This window comes from Lethenteron reissneri, chromosome 13 (assembly GCF_015708825.2).
Source record: "Lethenteron reissneri isolate LAM-NWPU_2019-01 chromosome 13, ASM1570882v1, whole genome shotgun sequence".
Taxonomy (NCBI): domain Eukaryota; kingdom Metazoa; phylum Chordata; class Hyperoartia; order Petromyzontiformes; family Petromyzontidae; genus Lethenteron; species Lethenteron reissneri.
The window spans coordinates 2,434,329-2,456,547 of NC_083791.1; the positions used below are offsets into that span (position 1 = coordinate 2,434,329).

The 22,219-nt window shown below is 40.9% G+C and overlaps 1 protein-coding gene across 1 annotated transcript in view; it reads right to left on the minus strand.

Annotated features, from left to right (window-relative positions):
• Nucleotides 1–6,358: 6,358 nt before the first annotated feature.
• Nucleotides 6,359–22,219, minus strand: part of LOC133342003 (cell adhesion molecule 2-like) — an 83,297-nt gene continuing 67,436 nt past the window's right edge. Inside the window, exons 8-9 of the mRNA XM_061550862.1 lie at nt 16,171–16,296; nt 6,359–11,672 (exon numbers count right to left, since the gene is read on the minus strand). Of these exons, the coding sequence (XP_061406846.1) occupies nt 11,554–11,672; nt 16,171–16,296 (245 nt within the window). The 3' untranslated portion in view covers nt 6,359–11,553. The remainder of the gene's footprint in view (nt 11,673–16,170; nt 16,297–22,219) is intronic.

A 22,219-nucleotide genomic window follows, 5' to 3' on the forward strand; every position in this document is an offset into this window, starting at 1 on the left:
TAAGGAGTTTAATACTGGTAGTAACCTCCTGGTTACACCAGCCCACAGGGGATTATTTTGTCCGTCCGTCGTGCAGGGAGGAGCTGGGTGGGAAGGGAGGGGCTGGGTGCGGAGGGTGGGGCTTGGTGGGGAGGGGAAGGTGGGGAGGGTGGGGAGGGGCTGAGTGGGGAGAGTGGGGGTGGGAGGGGTGGGGCTGGGTGGGGAGGGGCTGCTCACCCCGTGGTGCCCTTAACACGTTCCTTCGAAGTGGGCAGGTAGGGACTTGGTTGGACAGCGCGGCGTTCAGGAGGAGGGGGGGGGGGTGCAGTTGGATGAGTGTGAATGTTGACCCTTCCCCCCCACCCTCCCCGACATCGTCAACCAATCGCGGCATAGCTCGGTGTTCGGTGGGGAGGTGCATGGGTGGGCGGAATTCCGGATATGCACGACAGACAGACAAATAATCCCTGGTGGGCAGTGTGGAACATCTTATTGGTTCTTTCGGTAAAGTCACGTAGAAGGGAAGTAATAAAATATTAAAAATAAAACATAATAAAATAATTCTCACGACGTTTCGGCCACAACGCAAGCAGCCGTCCTCAGGTGAAAACCAGGTCTGTCGGGGAGACAGCGTCTGCATGAAACAGCACACGTGCTTGGAGCATATATATAAGCTGGGTTGGAAGGGGGGGAAAAGGGCTGCTTCGACAAAATAATTTGCATATCAAGAGGAATTTAGCATATTTATGGGAAATGCAGGAATGTGATTAGTACTACATATGCCCGTGCATTATGCAGGGCTAGCAGCATCAAGGGAGGGGATATGGGAAATGCAGGTATGTGAATACTGTAGTACTAATTATGCCCGTGTATTATGCAGGATTAGCAGCATCAAAGGGAGGGGATAGGGGTAGCATTAATAAAGGGAAGGAGTGTTAATAGTATGTAGCTGCAGTAACTAAAACCAACACGTAAACAACTAAAGTATAAACTACATAGTATTATCAGTATACTAACTATACTCTACAATAAGCTGAGTTACTAACAGTAAGTAATACGTTACAATTCTACGTCGTAAAAATTATATAATATGCTTCCATCTAAACTTTATTCTCTTACATCATACGAGTCTACACCGTACTATATACTGCCATAGACAAACCCAACGTTAAATTATATACTGTATTGCTATAAACCACCTTATACATTGTAATATAGCACTATGTATTATTCTACCCACCCTAATGTATGTCACACTGCTATATATTCACTATACAATTACGATACTATATATTACTTTGAACATTGTATTAAGCCTATAAATGTTATACTATTTGTTATTATACACTGTACCATTGACTGTCGTGTCAATGGGTGAGTAGTGGGGAGAAACTTGCAGCGGAGCAAATAATCGATTCCCTGCGGAGAATACAATGCCAGTGAGTGGAACGCGGTCTGAAAGTCACCGTAAACGTGAACACAATCAGTTATGATCCGAAATGGTGTATTACGTCCTTCCAATGATTGCTAAGCCAGAATCCATCTTCTCGGTTGAAATTGTCTCTGTGTTTGTATATGTGGATCGCCTCATGAACGAATCTCTCATGGTAGCCAGATGGCTTGCAGAGAACCTCTGTCTTGGAGAAGTCAATGTCATGTGAGCCCACTGAATTGTAACAGTGATCTGCCACGGCTGAGGTGTTTGTCCTACCGTGTTTCAAGTCTGCTTTATGTTCACGGATGCGGTCCGAGACATGTCTTTTGGTTTCTCCAATGTAACTGCTACCACAGAGGAAACTTAGTTTGTAGACGCCAGGGTACTGTATGTCTGGAACCACATTTTTTACAGACGGGACCAGATCACGGATTTTATGTACTGTGTTGAATCGGACTTGGATCTTGTGTTTAATAAGGATTTTGGAGATCTTTTTTGTGACCCCAGCAATGTAGGGTAAGGTGATGGTCTTGAAAGGCTCCTCAACAGGATCCTTCTTGATGGTTGGAGTGATGGCCTTGCGGATTGTGTAGTCGGAGTAACCATTAGCCTTAAGAGCTTGGCGTACGTGTTTGAGTTCACTGGCAATGTGTTCCTGGTCGGGAAAAGCATTGGGCTCTATGGTACAGAGTCTTGATGAGGGAATTCTTCTGGGATGGATGGTGGTGGGAATCCGGTTTCAGGTAAGCATCCGTATGGGTGGCTTTCCTGTAGACAGAGTGGCTCATTGAACCATCAGGTCTCCTTTTAATTAGCTGTATCACTTGTGCTGTGACGGTTCCAGCTGAAGACGGAAGCTTGTGTTGCCTCGAAACGTCGTGATTTTTATTTTATTTTTATTTTACTTTTATTAATTTAATTTTTTACCTACGTGACTTTACTGAAAAAAACTAAGAATATAAAGGCTCATTCCTTGCAGCGTGCTTCATCCGCACCGAACCTCACAATGGCTCCTCTCACCCTCAACCAGTATATATACAAGGACTGTTTTCTTGGAATTTCTCTTACTTGATGCAGCAGTCGTGCTGTGACGGTTCCACCTGAAGACGGAAGCTTGTGTTGCCTCCGAAACGTCGTGATTTTTATTTTATTTTTATTTTACTTTTATTAATTTGAATTTTTTACCTACGTGACTTTACCGAAAAAACCCTAAGAATATGAATCATTGCAGTCACGAAAGCTTCAAATCTAGAAGTATTACTTATAACAATTACTTAATGAGGAGTAACTTCAGGGCTTCTTGAACAGTCCCTTCGGCTGCTTGCAGGCGCAGCAGCAGTAGAGGATAGACTTGCAAACGTGGCAGAAATAAGACGGCTACGCCCGGACCGTGAAACTGGTCGCTACCGTGACGCGGTGATGCCATGAGATTATACAATCAAAAAAATAGTTGGAATTCGTATCATTTAAAATTATTAGAATTTCTACTTTATTCTTATTTTTACCTGGGAATTCATGCTAGGAGGGGAGGGGGGGGGGGTACGTTACTCGGGGGATGCCTGCAGTCTATTCCCAGCACCGCCACCGCATTAATCATTTGACCAAAGAGACACCTTGACATTTGACTCGACTATCAAAAATTACCAGTCAATTTGCCTGGGGTCCAAACGAGCACTATGAAACAAATTAGCCGCTCGCAAACACAGTAGCCGAGGCCCGTCGCATTCCGGCATTTAGTCACGCAGCGAGTTGTGAAGGGGGCGGGTGTTTCCTGACACTCAACCGTACTCCATAGTTGGCTGCCTGCCACCACTCAGAAGCACTGGCTCCGTGCCTGTTCATATGATCTCCAATAGGTCACTGGGTGATCCACTCTTGCCTTGGCAGCTCAATCATAACAAAATAGGGTGCCGAGCAGGGTGGCTGCCTCTGCAGTGCACCTCCTCCATGGCAGCGGCGGAGCCCAACTCTGTTTTTTTTTATCAGAAGGGCCACACGCCGTGAAAGCCAATTGTTTTGATCGATAGCCGCGTGGCTTACGATATGAATGCAAGGTGTTAAGAAGCGATGGGTAGACTCCTGGCTATTATTTTGTAATTCAGAATTTCTTTCTACATGTGCAATGGGCAGCGCGAATGTTTTCAGAATTATGCACTAAAAATAAAGCGGTGAGATAATTTTGCTTCGTGTTGTTTTAGATAAAGGGGTTAAACAGGGCCTCCTTTATTCAATTAGAGTTTTGGTCGGTGACGTTCCTGTCCATTGGCAGGCTTAAGCCATCACTGGAATTTACACATTGTCATCAGTCACCAACGCCAGTGTATCCACAGGTTGATCACTGGTGACTTTTTAACAAAGTGATACTGATTTGATTGATCCCAGAGATAATGAGATAATTCAACCACTGACAGGGATTTGAACTTGTGGCCTTACAATTGTGCTAAAATCACTCAGTCAGATGTAATGCTAGTAAGTTATTGCAGTGGTGGTACTGCTAGGCATGAGTAAGACAATATAATGATCAGGGATAAAGGGACCCAGATTCATGACAATATAGGGGTGAGATAAATATCAGTTCGACTTCAAATCCTAATCAACGTATCAGGACAATGAACATAAAGCGAATGTTCATATGTTTTATCCCTTTTTCTCTTTGCAGCTAGTCTCATATCATGAGTCTCTTGTTTATATATTTCTCACGTTATCTCACGACGAGATTCTAATTGGAAAGAGAAGCCCCCCAAAATAATGTTTGCTTCAGGACACCGATGGGCTAACATCAACCGCTGAGTTACAGTGCAGGGTCGTCCAGTGTCACGCAAGCCATGCCATGTGCAGCTGATGTCTCCACATTTCCAAGAACACACACCTTTTTATTTCACATTAGCCCTCGCTACATTTTGGCGCATTGGGTTTTGAGTGAGGAGCTTATGTCCTTGGGTAACGGGAAAAACGCGTGCTCATCATTAAATTGAAATTCCGACACTTGATGTGTGAAAGTAACAGAAACCCCACTGCAGCTTTACACTTCACCTCTGCGTCTGAGCAATTATCGGTTAAACGTGTACTTAGTCAAGGGAAAGCAGTGGATGGAAATCATTGATGTTTTGCACTGGTGGTGGGGCCCTTAGACACGAGTTTGTTTCACTGCCAGCGTATTAGATCTTTTTTTCTTTCAAATATTGTAATGTTTTCTTGCGATTTACAAAGGATAATTGGCTTTTGTGGCTATAAGTAGGCACTTACTAAGATGAAGATCGTCGTCGTCGTCGACTTTTCTTGCTCGTAAACGTGCGTGCATTTTGCTATGCTGGTATTGCCAGAGTTCATTCCGACCCCGACGCCTGTATATTTGGAGTTTAGTTGTTCTCCCCCTGTTCACGTGCATTTTTTCTCCTGGTCCTCCGGTTTTTTTCCTCTACGTTTGGAAGCATGCGTTTAGAGTATTTGGCTGCTATAAATTTCCACGTGAAGAGCCACTTCGTTGAGCTATCATTTGTAGCCATGTCGCTTCTGCTAAATAATAATAGCTCAGTGGGATTTACTTGGTAAAATAAAAAAGTAAAGTTAACGTTTTGTTTGCATGATTTGCTTTACCTTTCCTATACTTTGCACTCGTATTGATGTTTTGTATTGTTTGTTGGTGTGAAAAAGAGCAAGATAGCTAATCGGATTTCTCCAGTGTATATAAAGATTCTGATTCTAAGAACGTTAGAAGTTCACATGACGATTAGTGATGAACACTTTTCAGGAGGACGCTAACTTTGGTCTTCCCATACAGATAATGGCTCCCACCATGGGAATGTGGAATTTCGACAACTGTCTCAGGGCTGGGAACAGACACGAGTGCCACCCCATTGCTCACTTGAGAAGGAAGACACTTTGACTCGGCTATAAATACAGTTCCATTTGAACTGCAATTCACATTGATATGTCTGTATGTGGTGTCAATGATTCAATTTCTGCCCACTACTTAGAATAACCCATTTGGTTATTTTATTGTTTAGACCTTAGTGATATAGATTGATTAATAAAAATCAGGAAATTTAATTGTTAAGCTAAATTTAGCCATGGCTAACATTCCCTTTCCCCACATTTTTATTTAAATTCGCATAAATCATAAACATACAATTATTACTAGTGCGAGTTAAAACATGTCAGCACGCACGGATTAATTTTATAAATCAATGCATGCTTACATGCTCATTAAACTGTTAAAATTTCTGTCTCTCTCAAAAGTTTGTACAACATATTCTTGGTTCTTTCGGTAAAGTCACGTAGAAGGGAAATAATAAAATAATTTAAAACAATAAATTGTTTAAATTGTTTTATATTTATATTATTTTATTATTTCCATTCTACGTGACTTTACCGAAAGAAACAAAAATATGAATCCCTGCAGTCACGAAAGCTTTAAATCTAAATTTGTACAACATCTTGAGTGACTTGCGATTTATTTTGCTTTGAACTTGCAGCCTTGTGATTGTGACTTGAGCAAGTCATTCACAGCATCACCCAGCAGGATCATTAAACTAAAACAATATTTTAAATTACCAGGCAAGGCCCACTGAGCTATATAGTTCTTTTTCAGAAGCGACCTGGCCACATATGATAGGTCAACGAAGGTGGCTTATCAAGTGGAAATTTAAAGCAGCCAAATACTCTAAAACGCATGTTTCTAAATTCGGAGGGAAACCCCAGAAGACCCGCAGAAAAAGCCACGCGACCACGGGGAGAACATGCAAACTCCAAGGAAATGTGGTTGATCCCACGACCTGCTGTATACCAGGTGAGGTAGTTAACATCTCGCCACCGTAGGGCCCAAACTAACAAAATGGTCTCAATTAATTATATGCGTTATCATAGCAAACAATTATAATTATTGAACAATGTAAATGAAATATACAAATGCACTCAAGTTATATATTACAATAATTTATTCCAATAAAACTTACACATACAAAAACAAAATTTGTTTTATGCACACATACTTTTTAAGCAAAGAGAAAACATGTTTCTTGTTTTAAATATTTTAAGACCTGTGCAGAGCCTTGATAAAAGCTGCTGGCCCTGCATTCTAATGCAAAAAAACACACCACGGTTACACGTTGTGTCATCAGTGACAAAAGCAAAGAGTTTGGAATAATAATTTCTACCGGCTTATAAACTCATAGATAACCAAAACAAGTGTGTGTGTAATAATCCACATTGAAAGATTTTTTTTCGCCATTGTTAACACAGGACTAACAAAATGTACCACTGCTTACTGTACAAAAACCACAACCATACTTTATACCTCATTTTAATATACACAACTCTCCACATATTTAGGGTTACTACAATGCTATTGTGTAAGCATAACTCTTTACAATAAAAATTGCTTACACCCACTAAAACATCCACTTGATTTGTGTTCCCCGTAGCTTACATTAGGTATTCAATACTTTCAATGCAATCAAATTAATGTAGAAAAATATAAACATTATACTTGATGTCAATATTTTTTTTATTATTACCTTATGTTATTTATTCCCATACTTGTTTAATAGATGTAATTAGATTTATTTTGTTCTTTGTTTTGTAAGTCCAACATCAATGCCTCCATTGGTATGAATGATGTTTGGGGGCATTTTTGGAGAAAAGTGAGTAATTATTCAGTATAGCTACAGCTGTGAAGTAAAATCATTCAAAATCAGAGACAGACTGCCAGTGATCTCAATTGATATTCATCAGCCAGTGCATGATAATAAATTGAACATATCTCCACAATATGCAAGGTCTGTAGGATGTGCTTGGATACGCATATTGGACTTCAGACACAGCCGCTATGTAATTAAGCATAACACAGGTTTTGATTAGCAAGAACCACACAAATAGCTTTTACTGTATTAGGAAAATTACAACTTATTTAATGTACATGTAAAAGTACATAGGTGCATGGGTAAGACGACTGTATGCATTCAGTCTTGTTCACACACGTTTGTATTTGCGTGTATAATGGTACAATAAGCACGGTTTGGAAACAAAATGACCATCTGTCCATTATGGGCTGAAATTATACCAATTAGCATATAAGAGGGCTGTGTAGTAGGCAATCATCATTTTAGCTCATTTGCTTTCAACAGTCACTTTACCCTACTCTTTGGTTCTTTCGGTAAAGTCACCTAGGTAGAAAATAATAATAGATCACGACGTTTTGATCGCAACGCAAGCGATCGCCTGATGACGACAATGATGACGATTGCTTGCGTTGCGATCGAAACGTCGTGATCTATTATTTTTTTTACCCACGTGACTTCACCGAAAGAACCAAAGAGTATGGATTCATGCAGTCACGAAAGCTTAAAATAAAGATAGTCACTTTACCCATTAGTCAGAATATTGACTTTTTAAAAGTATTATTTGAATTGTCTTTAATCACAAAATAGACATTGTAGACCAGTTCACCAGACAGTGTACGCTCAGTGTATGTAATCTTCACCATGCAGAAATGTTCACTGCCATATCATGATGTAACTGAATGAAACAATACAATTCATGATTTAAATATACTTATTTGATATGGCTTCGTGAAATATGACATATTGCGGTAAATATTTGTTGTAAGCATTTTATTTTATTTTAAAACTTCCGTTGTTCAACCCACTGTCTCAAACTTTGACCTATTAACGTGCTCGGTATTGAACACTTATTTCTGAGCATCGCTTAATTTTAGGTGGAATTTTCGCATCCCATGTCCATTGCCTAATTGTTTCCTAAACCTCTTCATAGGATTGTAGGAATACAGACCACTATAATATAGGATTATTATGGATAGGCATGCCTTGTACTCGAATTGCAGTGCCTTATGCCAATAATCCCTACTCCAAGCCAGCCCAACAGTGTTTCAAAATAAATGAAATGTGAAATTAAGCCCTGTGTATAACAGTATATATGCACGGTCAATAAGTGTATGCATTTTTAAGTGGGTGGGTTGGTCTAATTTATCAGCACATTCTCTGCTGAGTCACTTTGCTCAGCGTTGGCAGTTAAATCACCGGAGCCACCTGCTGTGTGGCATTCTAAACATAAAGATAACACAAACACGCTATAGAAAGTTTTGCCATGGCATCTTAAACAACCTTCACTATTATTTCACGAGACATTGGGGCTTCACACTCTCACTGTGGAAGAGTGCACTTCGATCATCAACGTTTGCCAGCCAAGTGGCTGGCGACTCGCGATCGAAAGATTACGAGTTTAATTCCTGGCTGGGGGTTGACTCAGCCCTTCATCCCTCTGGGGTTAATAAAATGATTACAATTGTGTTGGGAAGTCAACCGTGGTGGTCCTATGGACAGACTCGCCCTCAACCATGGGAATGTGGAATTTCCCCTACTGGCTCAGGGCTGTAAACAGGACATGAGCACCTCCACAATGCTCATTTGAGCTATGAAATCGTGATGACTTTTTGCGACAGAGAGCACAAGCAGCTACAGGTTCCTGGCTTTACACTCGGCGAAGCGACACAAGGGGAGATGTGTGCAGCTCTCTGTGGCTCGCTCTGCCCACCAGTGTTTCCAGTAATGCTACGGGCAGAATTGTGGAAGAATTATAATTGAATCAATGCACTGCTAGGCAGGGCCTGGTGCAGCTACCAATATCACGCCTGTCTGACTTTGTCCCTGAATTAGAAAATTCTGGACCAAGTCGTCATTTCATGCTGAACGACCCAGGCATAAGGTCTTCATGAAGGGTTGACAAAGGAAGAAAAGGAATGTTATATATAAAGATGTTCTGTGGGTTTGTGCTAATATCTTTGAAATTTTTATACATTTTTTTTTCATTTTGCCTGAGCTCATAATGCACCGTGAATTATGAATGGACTTTGCTTTGGTGGGTTGTTTGTAGGCTGACTAAGATATATGTACTAAATGTTAAATGCATCTAGATTTAAATAATAATATACCATCTTATATGTTTAGGGGTAAGTACTATAGCTATATATTATACATAAAGCAACATATCTGTGTAAATATTGTATATATTATTTCTATTCGTTGTATAATCTCTCATTTTTGTTCAAGAGGTCAGAGAAGATGCTTTTGTTTTCCAGAACCAAAAGATAAACTTTTGTTATGCAGCTGTGATGCATTGTACAATACTGTAAATATCGCCCAGCATAAATACACATACATGTCTATGCAAATCTATTGTTACGGAATTAAACGATTATTTGGTAGTACTGCATTGGCAGAGTGGTGCACAAGCACAAATAACAAAACATACAACACATTCGTCAGTAACAACTGTGGCCTTATCAGGAAATATATATCCATAATAGGCAACATTTCAGTCAATGGCCCTTCTTCATAGGGCACCCATTATGCACTGCCAATGCCCAAAACAGCACCTATTACGTTTGTGTCCCTTCAAGTCAAGTGTTGTTGAAAAATGTATTAAGTTTAGTGTTACTGGATTACTCTCATTTCGCCTTTAATTGGAAACGAATATTTCATGTTGTATTCCATTTAGTAATGGGAACTAATTTTCCACAACAACTCTTACAATTTTGAGGTGTTTTTAATCACTATCTGTAATGTTTCTCATTTTATTAACTTAAAAAAACGACCCACAATCGTTAACTTTGTTGGAAAGATCACACAGAGGACCTTTCCGAGTGTTATAGTTGTTTGTGTGACTTCACAATTACGCATCACACTCACCACGCATCAGTTTTCCACGACTTTAATAAGCACACAGCGTTCTGTAATCTGAACCCTGCGACGTCAATTTGTAGGAGCAGGTCACATAACTTTGCAGATTCCTACATCTAAACAGGGCACTGCAGTTGCACATTGTGGCTGCACGTGTCTGCAATCCAGCGACCTTGCAGGCCACATTGGCATATCGAGCAGAATGTTCCGTGTGCGTGCTCACTCAGCCAATGAGGGGCTATTTTGAAGCAGTATAGCGAGTAGGTTGTTCAACTGTGTTTTGTACACAGTTTCAGTAATGTTAGCTCGTGTGTATGTGGGGGTTTCTCTGGGGCACTCTGGTTCCCTCTCACATGCACACGTACATGGTTCGTTCACACATGGGAAAGCGGGAAAGCCAAGCATCCTAAGGCAAGGCCCTCCTGAAAATGAGTCGAGACTCAGTGAGGCTTTTCTCGTGTAAATAACTTAAGCAATTAAATTTATTGAACTATAACGTCGCCAAAAAGCAGTAATGCTCATATGGTATATGTAATTGACGTTGCTTAAGAAAGCAACATTATATTTCAGTGCCATTTTGCCTAATTAACCTTAAATAAATATAAATATACTGCAACTGTTTTACACATTCTGGTGGCTTTTTGCAGGAAGGTTGAGATAACCATTTCACAATGTATTAACAATGTATTGTGATCTATTTTTTTAAATAGCAGTTTATTTTACATTTTGAGGCTACGAATACAAAAATTATTACCACAACACTCTGTAATAACGTACTGTACAAAGCTGGTTTTACTAGGGTTAAAGAAAAGCCACGATATAGTCCTTTGCTGCTCGCAAAGATACAACTGAAATTCAGCGTGAAGGTGTTTGGTGTGTATGTGTGTGTGCACAATTTATCACGAAGAATTTAAGCAAAAAAGTCCTCCTTTTCACATGGAAATGCTGCTCACTCTTTTCACAATCATACAAATGCACTAAAATTATATATACGATACAAAATCATAAGACAAACATCCATCAGAATCCAACTAACATCAAAGCGTTTTTGGCCATATATGACTCGTAAAAACCCTTAATGCTTGTAAACGAAAAAAATTACAAGCAAGCTATGCAACATAATATATTACTTTAAGCATTATGGATAATTCTCACAATTTTGGTTCTTGACTAAGGTTGTGAGCAAAATGCTGGCTATTAAAATGAAAGAGAAAACCCCCGCAGGAAGCGTTAATTACAGTGACAATATTAATAACAATAATAATAATAAAACAGCTGCGAATCAAACAATAAAAACTCGCAATCGGCTAGGGAACGTTAAAAGAGGAAAGTTGTTTTTTATCGGGATGTTTTCATAGCTTTCGCTCTCAAACAAACTTACACGCGCGCACACACACACACGCACACAGACAGACACACACACACCCACACCCCAAAGGGTCCTCACAGAAAATATTCTTTCTTCTCTTCCGGGTGACTGTGACCACCTTCAGCGTTGAGGATGGCAGTGTCTGCATCTGGTGCATCCTCAGCTCCCTTGGCCTCATGGGTGAAGTAGGTTCCTGTAAGCAGAGCAGCACGTGATTCTCATTATCACTGACATTGCGCACAGTCAACAATGGCTCGGACACACGACAAAAATAGACATCGCAAAAGAGAGGATGTATAATGAGGAGATGGAGTGACTAAATTCGTCCACGTGTACCTTAAATTTCAGGGCTGCCCCCACCCACTCTCCCCTGCCCCCACCCCTTAATCCCTCCACCACCCCTGGTAAATGTCTAGACTTGCCACGGTGGCAATATGTCAACTACCTCGCCTGGTATGCAGGAGGTCGTGGTTTCGATCCCAACCCTGACGCCTGCTGTATATTTGGAGTTTGCGTGTCTCTCTCCTCGTGGTCGTGTGGATTCTTCTCCCGGTCTTATCCATCCACATTTAGAAACGTACATTGGGAATATTTGGCTGCAGTAACTTTCCAAATGACAAGCCACTTCATCAAGCTATCATTTGGGACCAGGTGACTTCTGCAAAAGAGCTATATTGCTCCGTGGGCCTTATCTGGTAAAATAAAAAAAAATCGTTTACAGGACATCGTAGGGTCGAGAGGGTTGGCGGAAGTGGTTTGGGGAGATCTTCATCCAGTAGAGAAGTGACAATGGCTGATGATGATGGACAAATACAATATAAAAAGGCGATTTTTAGATAAACAGTACATTTTAGAGTGAATCGCTGCTCTGTTAATGTTGGCAGTGAAAAAATATACATTGGCAGGGCTAGGGTTAGGCAGACCACTGGAAAATAAATTATTAGGATTGGATCATGGGATATTTACAGGCATGGTTATTATCACGTATGATACGAAGCTGCGAGTTGAGCTGATTATGGTCCCGGTTAAATACATTTACCTGCAAACAGCAAAATGACCACTAAGCCATACGGTCATCTGTTTATCAGTACTCTAGTTAATGGGAACATGAACGCTTGAAAATGGGCCTCATTTAAACTCATTTTGAGCTCAAATAATGTGTAGCTTTTTAAATGCGTTGTTAAGCAATGTTCCCATAATTGGAATTTTACACCCATCGCGTACTTTGGGTGAAATGAAGGTGTTGGAATTTTTTAAATTTGACATTAAAGAGCCGTGATTTTGCATAAATATTCTGTCCACAATAAAGCGTTAATTGTTGGTGAAAAGAAAAGCGTTATACAATAAATATAATTAAAAAAAGACTCCGCATGCACATATTTTACAACTCGAGTCACGTACCACTCATGCCATGGTGATACATTGAATATTAAGTAACATGCCAGGCAAATCACTTTCGACACAACACAGTGCCATGTGGCTGTATATTAAAAAAACCCAAGCACCATTGTTTTTTGTATTTCAATGCATGTCACTGAGGCACATACGCTTGTTTTGATATAACTCGGTTTTGGATGTGACTGTGTGGCTCAGGGGACTGGCAATGGCGCTAATGCCAATGTTACAACACTGAGCCGGGAGTGGTCACAGTATTGGTCATGAGTGACTGCTCAAAAATAATCCTTTGTAAAAAATCAACATTTATTTGCCCTTAATGCCATTTTAAAGACATCTTCGAAGATGCCAGTGCAGGATGCCTGGTTGCCAGCTTAATACATTGCAGCAGCAGCTCGAGACGGAACCCTAAAGGATCCTGGGAATAACCCAGTTCCAAAAAACAAAAAACCATCCTGTTGACTAATCACAAAGTGCTACCTACCGCATTCTATTATGAATGAAGGGTCATTGCCCGAAACGTCACCAATTCTATACATTTAAATTATAGGCAGTGTTATTTAAGAATGGTTTGAGGTTATTTTTGTTACTTTTATTTGTGGATCACTATCAATGCACTATCACCAAATAATCTGTTTAGCGTATTCTAAGGATCATAAAGACACAATTGTTTACCATATACTATGAAAACAAAGCCTAGGTTTGCCGGTTATAATCCGATATCTGTGTGTGTGTCTGTGTGACCAGATTTATACAACTTTATTGACACCGGGCACATTTGGGTTGCGTCTCACTGTTCTAGTGCACCTCATGATTTGGAGAACACGGTACTCGTTTGTGATACAGGTTCGAATTCTTTTTTAATGTGCAGAGTCTACCCCTAACCCAGATTGGTGTTCGCGACCTTGTGGTTTGAAGCTGAACAATCTTCACCCACATAGTGATGGAGATTACAATAGTTAGAGTTAGGACGGCTGCTTTTATATGCTCGTTGACTGTCATAAATTCTTTCAGGTTGTTTCCATAATTATTTATTTACTTGTAGCCCCCTTGTTTGTTTGCAAATCGCGTTCACTGTTCAATATGGTGAAAATTTCACAACAAAGGCCGGGGTGAGGGGGGGTGGCGGATTCAGCTGCCAAGACCGACTGCGTTGGAGCTGTGGCCACTATCTTTACAGGGCAGAGATGTCATTGACAATTATATATTTTTTTATCCCATTCATAGTCGCCGTGCCGCCGTAATGAGATAGTCGTGACGACGTGAGCGCCGGACCCGCTTCGGAGACGTTGGCCTCCTCGCTGAGCAGACCAAATCAGCAAGTCATCCTGTCGGCAGCGCCGCTCATTGCAAGCATCCGGGCAGGGGAAAGGTGGCACGGGATCACCGCACACCCCCATTATGCATCAGTGAGCTACGCAGTAACTTTTTTGGACACATATTTGCTCCAGTACACTTGCGCCACACTAAAGTGTAGAGAGGGCCACAGGTGGGTAGGTAAGCGGATAGGTAGGTAAGTTGGTAGATACGTTGGTAAGTAAGTATGTGGGTGGGTACATAGATAGGTAGGCATTATACTATGTAAGTAGGTAAGTTGGTAGAAAGGTGGGTAGGTAGGTATATACGTTAAGTTGGTGGGTAGGTAGGTGAGTGGGTAATTGTGTAAGGTAGGTAGATCTGTAAGTAGGTAGGTAAGTCATCTGGTGGGTATGATACATGCATACAAATGTACATTCACATTATGCATTCCACACACATATATGTATGCATATAATTCATTGTTATTATACACGTGCATTCATTTAATATTTCTAATATGTGTCCAAGGATATAGAACATATTTCAAAGTAATTTACTGGCAATGGTATGGTCCTTTGGAGAGACTAGTTCCTGCCACGGGAAATACTGAATTTATAAACGGATGCACAGCTGGCAATGGAGATGAGTTCCACTCCAATGTGTGTATGTACGTTGAGCTTCTTTCGCATGGTATGTAGCCAACTGTGTTAATCGGAGGTGCTCATTTGATGGGGAAACTTTTTCATTGATTTTTATTTTTTAACAGATGTCGCATTTATAAATAATATCTTCCTACGTCCGCTGTGTTTGCATCTAACGTACTAGTTATCAGCCAATTGAGCACTCGAAAAAAGCCAATGATGAGCTCTTACATTTATATGAGATAAAGCCAATTAACTGGCTATTAAATAATTTCCATTTGGTTAATGTCAGTGGTCATCAGGTAGTGCCCCCATCAGCGACTGTGCATGGAGAGATCCTGATATTATGAAACGGGAGGGGGGGGGGGCAAATAAGGTCATCGTTTGCAAGGGCATCGCCGGGGCAATTTAATGCAGACTCATTGTTGTTGCTGGCCAATTTAGGAGCTCACCTAAAGCAAAAATCACAGGAAAATGAGAGCTTGGAAATGCACTGCCCCAGGGCCTTCCCATGGAATTGCTCCTCGCCCTTAGCGTCATTCTCATGGGTTTTGCGTGTGCCCTTTTTGAATCCGCAGCCCTGCAAGCCCTTCTGTGCTCCTTTGACCAATGAAAGCACATGTAACTGAATAGTGAAAAGGCCAGTTGGCCAATTAGTGCTTCGCATCGTGCCCTTGAGGGACTTGATGTGTAGGCCTGAATGTCACCGGATCTTTTAACATTTTGGAATTATAGCCATCAGTACCTGTGGCCTTGCCCGAAGTTCACGCAACTTGGCGTATTGTATCAGCGTGCACCATTGGAGCACGGATGGGCATAATCCTTGCGTTTACTTGTATAGCTCATGATAGACTTCTTCCCTAATGGAAAAGCAAATCCGCTGTGGCTTGTGTGTTTCTCTCAAACACACATGCAGAGACACACACTCATACACATGTGCACAATCGCGTACACACATGAAATGTAAAATAATCTCCCTTTAGCCTGATAGGCCGAAAGTGTACACACTCTTAGTGAGGACCTATTAAGGCCTCTTATGACAGACACAGGGGCATGGCAATGCCTCCACACTATTCCACCACCTTTATCTACATAATGCACCAATCATTCATTCAAGGTTGAGTTGATATAGTGAGCGTGGAAGAGTAGGCGAAATCCCCTCTGAAGGAGCTTTGCAGTACTCCCGCTCGTGCAGGCCCTTCCACCAGCAGTGAAGTGAATGCTTTCGAGCAGATTCATATTCCACGTGCCACAAATAATGTTGGCATGAATTTGGTCATGGGCTATAGCTGGTAGAAATTTGTGAAATTAAATGCATGAAAGCGTCTTTTTGTGGCAGACGTGTGGGTTTCTCACCTTTCTGTCTTCCAAAGTAGTGCGTTAGAACGATGAGGAGGCAGAGAGTGATGAAGAGAACAACTGCCACTACACCTCCAATCACTGCTTGGTCTGTCCCAATCTGGGCTGCGAATGTTGCTTGATCTGCAATAAATAAATCATCATCGTCATTATTATTTATGTAAATTCATCACTGTCACCATTTAGGGCTGTTCATTACGATCACCGACAATACCAATATTTGTTTATATTCAAGATCCGAGGACTAAATATTTCAGTTTGAATTCCACATGAACATCTCAAAGAAATTCAGAAGTAATTCTGTGATGTCATCTATCTTATCCTCCCATGCTATTCGTAATATAGATTACTTTGTTCCGTGATATGAGGCTAATAGTGAAATATAATTATTTTAGTGAATAAAAACACAGGTATTTGTAAAATGTTACATTACCCAGTGACCTGAGTTTGATTCCCAGCCACGGCTAACATCAGTCGCGGGTGATATCTGAGCCAGGCTTAGGCTTCCCATTTAATGAAAAATCAGCACTGGTGAAGTATTTTCAAACATCCCCAGGAATGACACTGAGTGGAGAGAATTTCATCCAGCAAGGGATTGACAAAGACATATGCAAATTTTCGTATAAATGATGCTGCGGTCAGTTAACAGTGGCCATCCTATGGGAGGGACGACCCCATCAGGGGATTGTGGAATTCCTGCCACTGCTTCAGCTAGGAATGGAAGGGGGTTCGCTGGAAGACTTCATAGGAGGAGCAACTCGGGTTAAACTCTGACGGTGGGTGCTGATGTGTGAGCTTCCTTGGCTTCACCACAGGAGAAAAGCACCGCTCAAATGACTTGATGTAACGAGACAATTTAACTTTGACTTTTTGTTAAACGAACTCTATATGGGGTCTTCCATTTACGATGGCAAATAAGGAACATCCCATATAGGCTGTTGTTTAAAATTTGGCCAACATTTTTCTTTACAAAGTTGTCATTTCTCACAGTTATATTCCAAAGAACACAGGATGAGATGTTACTAACATCTCATCCTGTGTAAGAAAATGTATAAAGGTGTAGCAAGTCATCAAAATGGAAACTAAACCTGTAATATGCTCTACGTTTCTGCAAAACATTTGATAGCAATATATCCAGCAGGTGCAATCTCTATTCCACACGTTTTATGCCTTTTTTCAGTTTTGTTTCAAGTTGCAGTTGTGGCAGGAATGAGAACAGTGCCTATCGACTGTTATCACCGGCATATTATCACCGTCTCAAACTGATAACAATCCATACGCTAGAAATTGATGGAAAAGTGATGAAATGTAAGACTGCCAAGGACAAAAGGGGCTTAAATGCAGGTTGTGTGTGCATAGAGATCCCCCATGGACTAAGATAATTGGCCAGATTCGGCAAGAGACTGAACCCAATATTTTAGCGAATGTGGTGGCCATTTGGTATAGCAATTGACCTCGGAGCATATGTCTTATGCCTATTATTACACCCACCAGGCCATTATCTTTTACAATATGGCAAATTATACTTTGGAGGAGGGTTAAATTGATGTAGGAGGCTGTTAGGTTGCACATTTTTAATGTGTGACCAATCTTAATGTAGCTCTGTGCAAAATTAATATGGCATGAAAAAGACACTGCAGAGCATTGTTGGAATACCTATGTGGACTGTCATTGTGTACGTAACACACCTGGGATGTGTCTTCCCAGGTTCGGAATTCAATCTCTCTTCTGAACAGATTCATGAATAACTAAAATAGTGTTTGTTCACGTCTGTGTGTATTCGCAAGCGACCAGCAGCGTAATGTTTAGCGTGTTGCGCTATGAATCCGACCACCAGAGTTTGATTCCCACTCACAGCGAACATCAGTGAGAATTATCTGAACCGGTTCTGGGCGTCTTCTAGGTCGACTAAGCCTTGAATTAGTACCTGGTGTAGTGTGTAAACATCGTCAGGCGTGGTGCCGGCTATCCACCCCCTCGTGTGCCATTCTGGGATTCACATTTGCTCGCTAAAGCACTTGCCCAACTTTATGTTAAGGCTACTCAGAGAATCTTTGTCTTGTATGAGCAGGCACCACTCAAAGTTGCCAGCATTTCCAAGTGTAGCCAACACTCGAGGGCCGATGTCTGGACACCCCACCGAGTACTTATTTATGGCAGAGTTGACTAAGAGGAAGTCCGGGACAGATTCTGACACCACTTGCAAATGATGTACACGACCGGGAATTACAGCCACATGATGGTGCAGTGGTTTGCATGCTGTTGTAATGCTTACACCCTGGGTTTAATTGCAAGCGAGGTAAACCATCAATTAGGTTTGTGTGTGAACTCAACCTCTGCCTCTTCAACTCAAAGAAATGAATTGTGAACCCAGCAATTCAGGCTGGAGTCCTGGTTATGCACAATCGCAGAAAGTGGTGTCTGAGATTTTCTTGGGGTACACTTTAGGTGGACGCAGCCCTGAACGAATACTTGGCTCTAATTGTGTGACGTGCCAGAGAGGTTGCACGTTTGCCACTTGAGGCAGAGGTTCATGGGTCAAACCCAGCATCCACCCTGGTTAATACTGCAGGTGTATACACCGTAAAATACGTTTCACACTGGACGTTAAAGATTTCGCAAGTCTAAAATAGTAGGCCATGTGCGCTCGATAAAAAAAATCTTGCCAAATTACTGAAAAAAAGTGCATAGCAACATCACCCCATACTGGCAGACTCGTTTCGTCTGTGAAACATTGTGCCTCAGTGATAGCCTTGTGGTATGAGAATGACACGAATATTAAAGTACTAAATGATAACAGTAATTATTATCCCCCAAGAAACAAAATGGGAAATTAGATTGCTGGCCACTTGTGCCATTCTGGCCTCATTAGGAACTCACTAACAGCACTGCTATCGGTGGACTGTAATGCTAAGCAGAGGATATTAGTCTCCGTGTGTACTGGAGTCATGCTGCAGTGATTCACACACTGCATTCCTAAACATATAAAACTTCGGTGAAATGTGAATCGGGAAATTACCTCAGCCTCCCTTACGTCGACTTAGCCCTAATTAAACATTCATGGTAATGTGTGAACATTCGCCCAAAGGGAACAGAATTGGCTATGTGTGGTGCTGGAAGTGTTTTTGTCTTGTGCCAAGCCAGCCTTAATAGGTGCTTACTAACAGCAATTGCCACAGCTGCTTGCATGGCTATGTGGAGGATTACTTTGTTTCATTGGGCAATATACCATGGCTAGATGCAAGATTGCTTGTGGCTCTTGCGTTTAAATCCACCAGCAACAAAAATAATAATTACCTTTTATATATGCGTCGTAAATGCAAAACTGCATCTCACAATGCTGTACAAGACAACAGAAAAATAATCGTATATATATATTGCCCCTTGCAAAAAAAACATAGCTCACCCAAACCAAGGTCAACTCAATTTACTGTGAACGAGAATCAAATGGTATCCCTGCTCAAACAAGCGTGGGGCAATGCTCATCTCCATTGGCAACCCTGAGAGAGAAGTGGGAATTCCACATCGTCAAGTTGGGGGAGCCGTTGTTGCATAGGATCACCATTGTTTACTTCCCACAATAGAGTTTTATCTGCCCGGATGAATGATGGGCTGTGTCTACCCCCAGCGGAAATTTCAACTCACCACTTTGCGACTGTGAGCCAAGCACTCTAACTAGAATGTCAACCATCATCACTTTGACTTTGATGAAGTAAAATCCCCCGAGTGGGACATCACCATTGGCTCTCTTATTCGTGGGCTCTTGCCCGGCATAGGAATATGGAATTTCCACCGATGGCTCAGAGCCACTCATGGAGGACTGCACGATTCCATGCTTAGTAGAGCAGGGGAACACTAATTTATATATTTAACAGCACAGGACCAGCATTTGTTTTAGTTAGCTAATGGAAATGTAAAGAGTTTGTAAAATATAACATCTAAATTGTACTTTTTTTGTAAGTAAAGGTCATATAATATAAAGGAAGTAACCAATGTCATTAAAATTATTCAATTTGTAACTTTGCAAACATTAAACTGCACCGCACATGGAGGAAGCTGGTCACATAAGCCTCTTTTACGGTCATTATTTATGCACAACCATAATTTTATCTTCCCACAAGAAGATTACTTACGACTTGTGTGATATAATACACCATATTACTTTTGCATATACTCTAATTTATGTAGCCTAGAGATATTAGATTTTTAAAAGCTGATATATTAACATCCAGCTGATCCAAAGTTTATTCAAATGGATGACCATGGAAGTGTGATAAAGAAACCAACTTTATTTTATGATGTTTGCAAACAATTAAATGGAAATGAGAGTAATATATTATCAGCAGCAACAACAACAGTAAGTTTGCATTTTTATTATTTGGAGCTCAAATGATAGTAATGCATGTGTTTGTGTGCGTTTAATGCTGAGTTTATAAGATGCAAGACGTTGATCCGGAATTCACAGCACAGAGAACTGGCCAAGAATTGTTATGGTCAGAATTATTGGCTCACGACGGGACTGTAAAAATGAAATTCCTGGTCACGAGCCATTGTATGTATGCATATTGAACTTCTTTCACACCGTACGTAGCCAAACGTGCTAATTTAAGGTGCGTATTGATCTCTCCTGCACTAATACCACGAGTACCCCTTGGTGGGAAGTCATCATTCATTGTCCTATGGTAAATAACTTTATTTTTCCACAGGAATGCGTAATATTCACCATTGGCTAAGGGATACCAATGGAGATGGTTACTACCCGATTCGCATTTGAGAGGGTAAACATTTCCCCCTTTGTTGATGAACTACACGTGAATGATTATGTTGATAATCACAACCCAATTTGATTATCTGTGCATTTGGGAATGATAACTTGTAATGATAATATTTATGCAATTTCCAATGCGCGCAATATTTTACAGACGTAGATGACCGTGACTCTGAAGTGCGGAGTGACCCCCACAGTTTAATGTGAAGAAACTTCAATAGGAGTATCCATCTCATATGTGTTGGCTGCCCTAAGTCAGTCGTAGAAACTCCACGTCCCTATGGCAAAATGCAGTCCATTCTTACTAAAATTACTGTTAATATCACAGAGTGGTACTAATTGTATCGACCCCAGATAGCTGATGGGAAGAGTTTATCTCGAGGTTGAGTTGGTATTTGTAACCTTCTGTCAGTTGAGTTCTTTATTCGGAATGCCAGTCGTGACGCTGCTTACTATATATATCAAAACAACTCCTGCAGGAAACTCGCACTGGGAAAGTTGAGTAAATAAAGAGATTGTAATTAGGAGACATTGCAAAGTTGGTCTTACATTGGTGAACACTTGTCTTGATTTACATTTCACGCCCCAAGGGTGTGATCCCATTTTGCTATTTTAACAGTTTGACGTGAATTATACGAGAGCTGATATTTTAACTCTGTGTGCCACCACGATCAATCATTCATGTAAGCAGCATCCATGTGGTGCAAGAACTTGTGAAACTGTGCTTGCACATCGACGTTCTAATTTCACATCAGAGGTAAATCGTTGCTGACATGTTATATAATCTTTAACATTGCTCATCGCACAATATTGCACGCTGCAAGGGTTACTTACAAACGTACTATATTTCTCATTACTGATGACTTGTAATTGTTTGGTATTTTCAGAGTAGTTTAATCTGAATAATTCCCAGCATCGTACAGTACTATGACTGAACTGTAGAGTGCTGTGCCTGGATTTTAATTTGTCAACCTTGATCTCACCCTGATGATTTCAAGTGCAACATCATATTGCTAAATACGGTTAAGCTCACCAGTGAGCTGAAACAACAGCTGGCACGGCAAACACGTGTGCACGTGACAATTTCATTTGTTTTACTATTTTGGGTGGTGGAGGGTCTTAACGGCACAAACTTGGTCAGATCATTGTAGGCTAACCAAAAAGTCAGTTACGAATCACGATGGTTGTAGGTGCAGTAATGTAGCATGATCTATCTTGGTTTTATGTCTGTGCAAATACTGACGTACACATATTCCAGTAACCAACACCAATACCGGC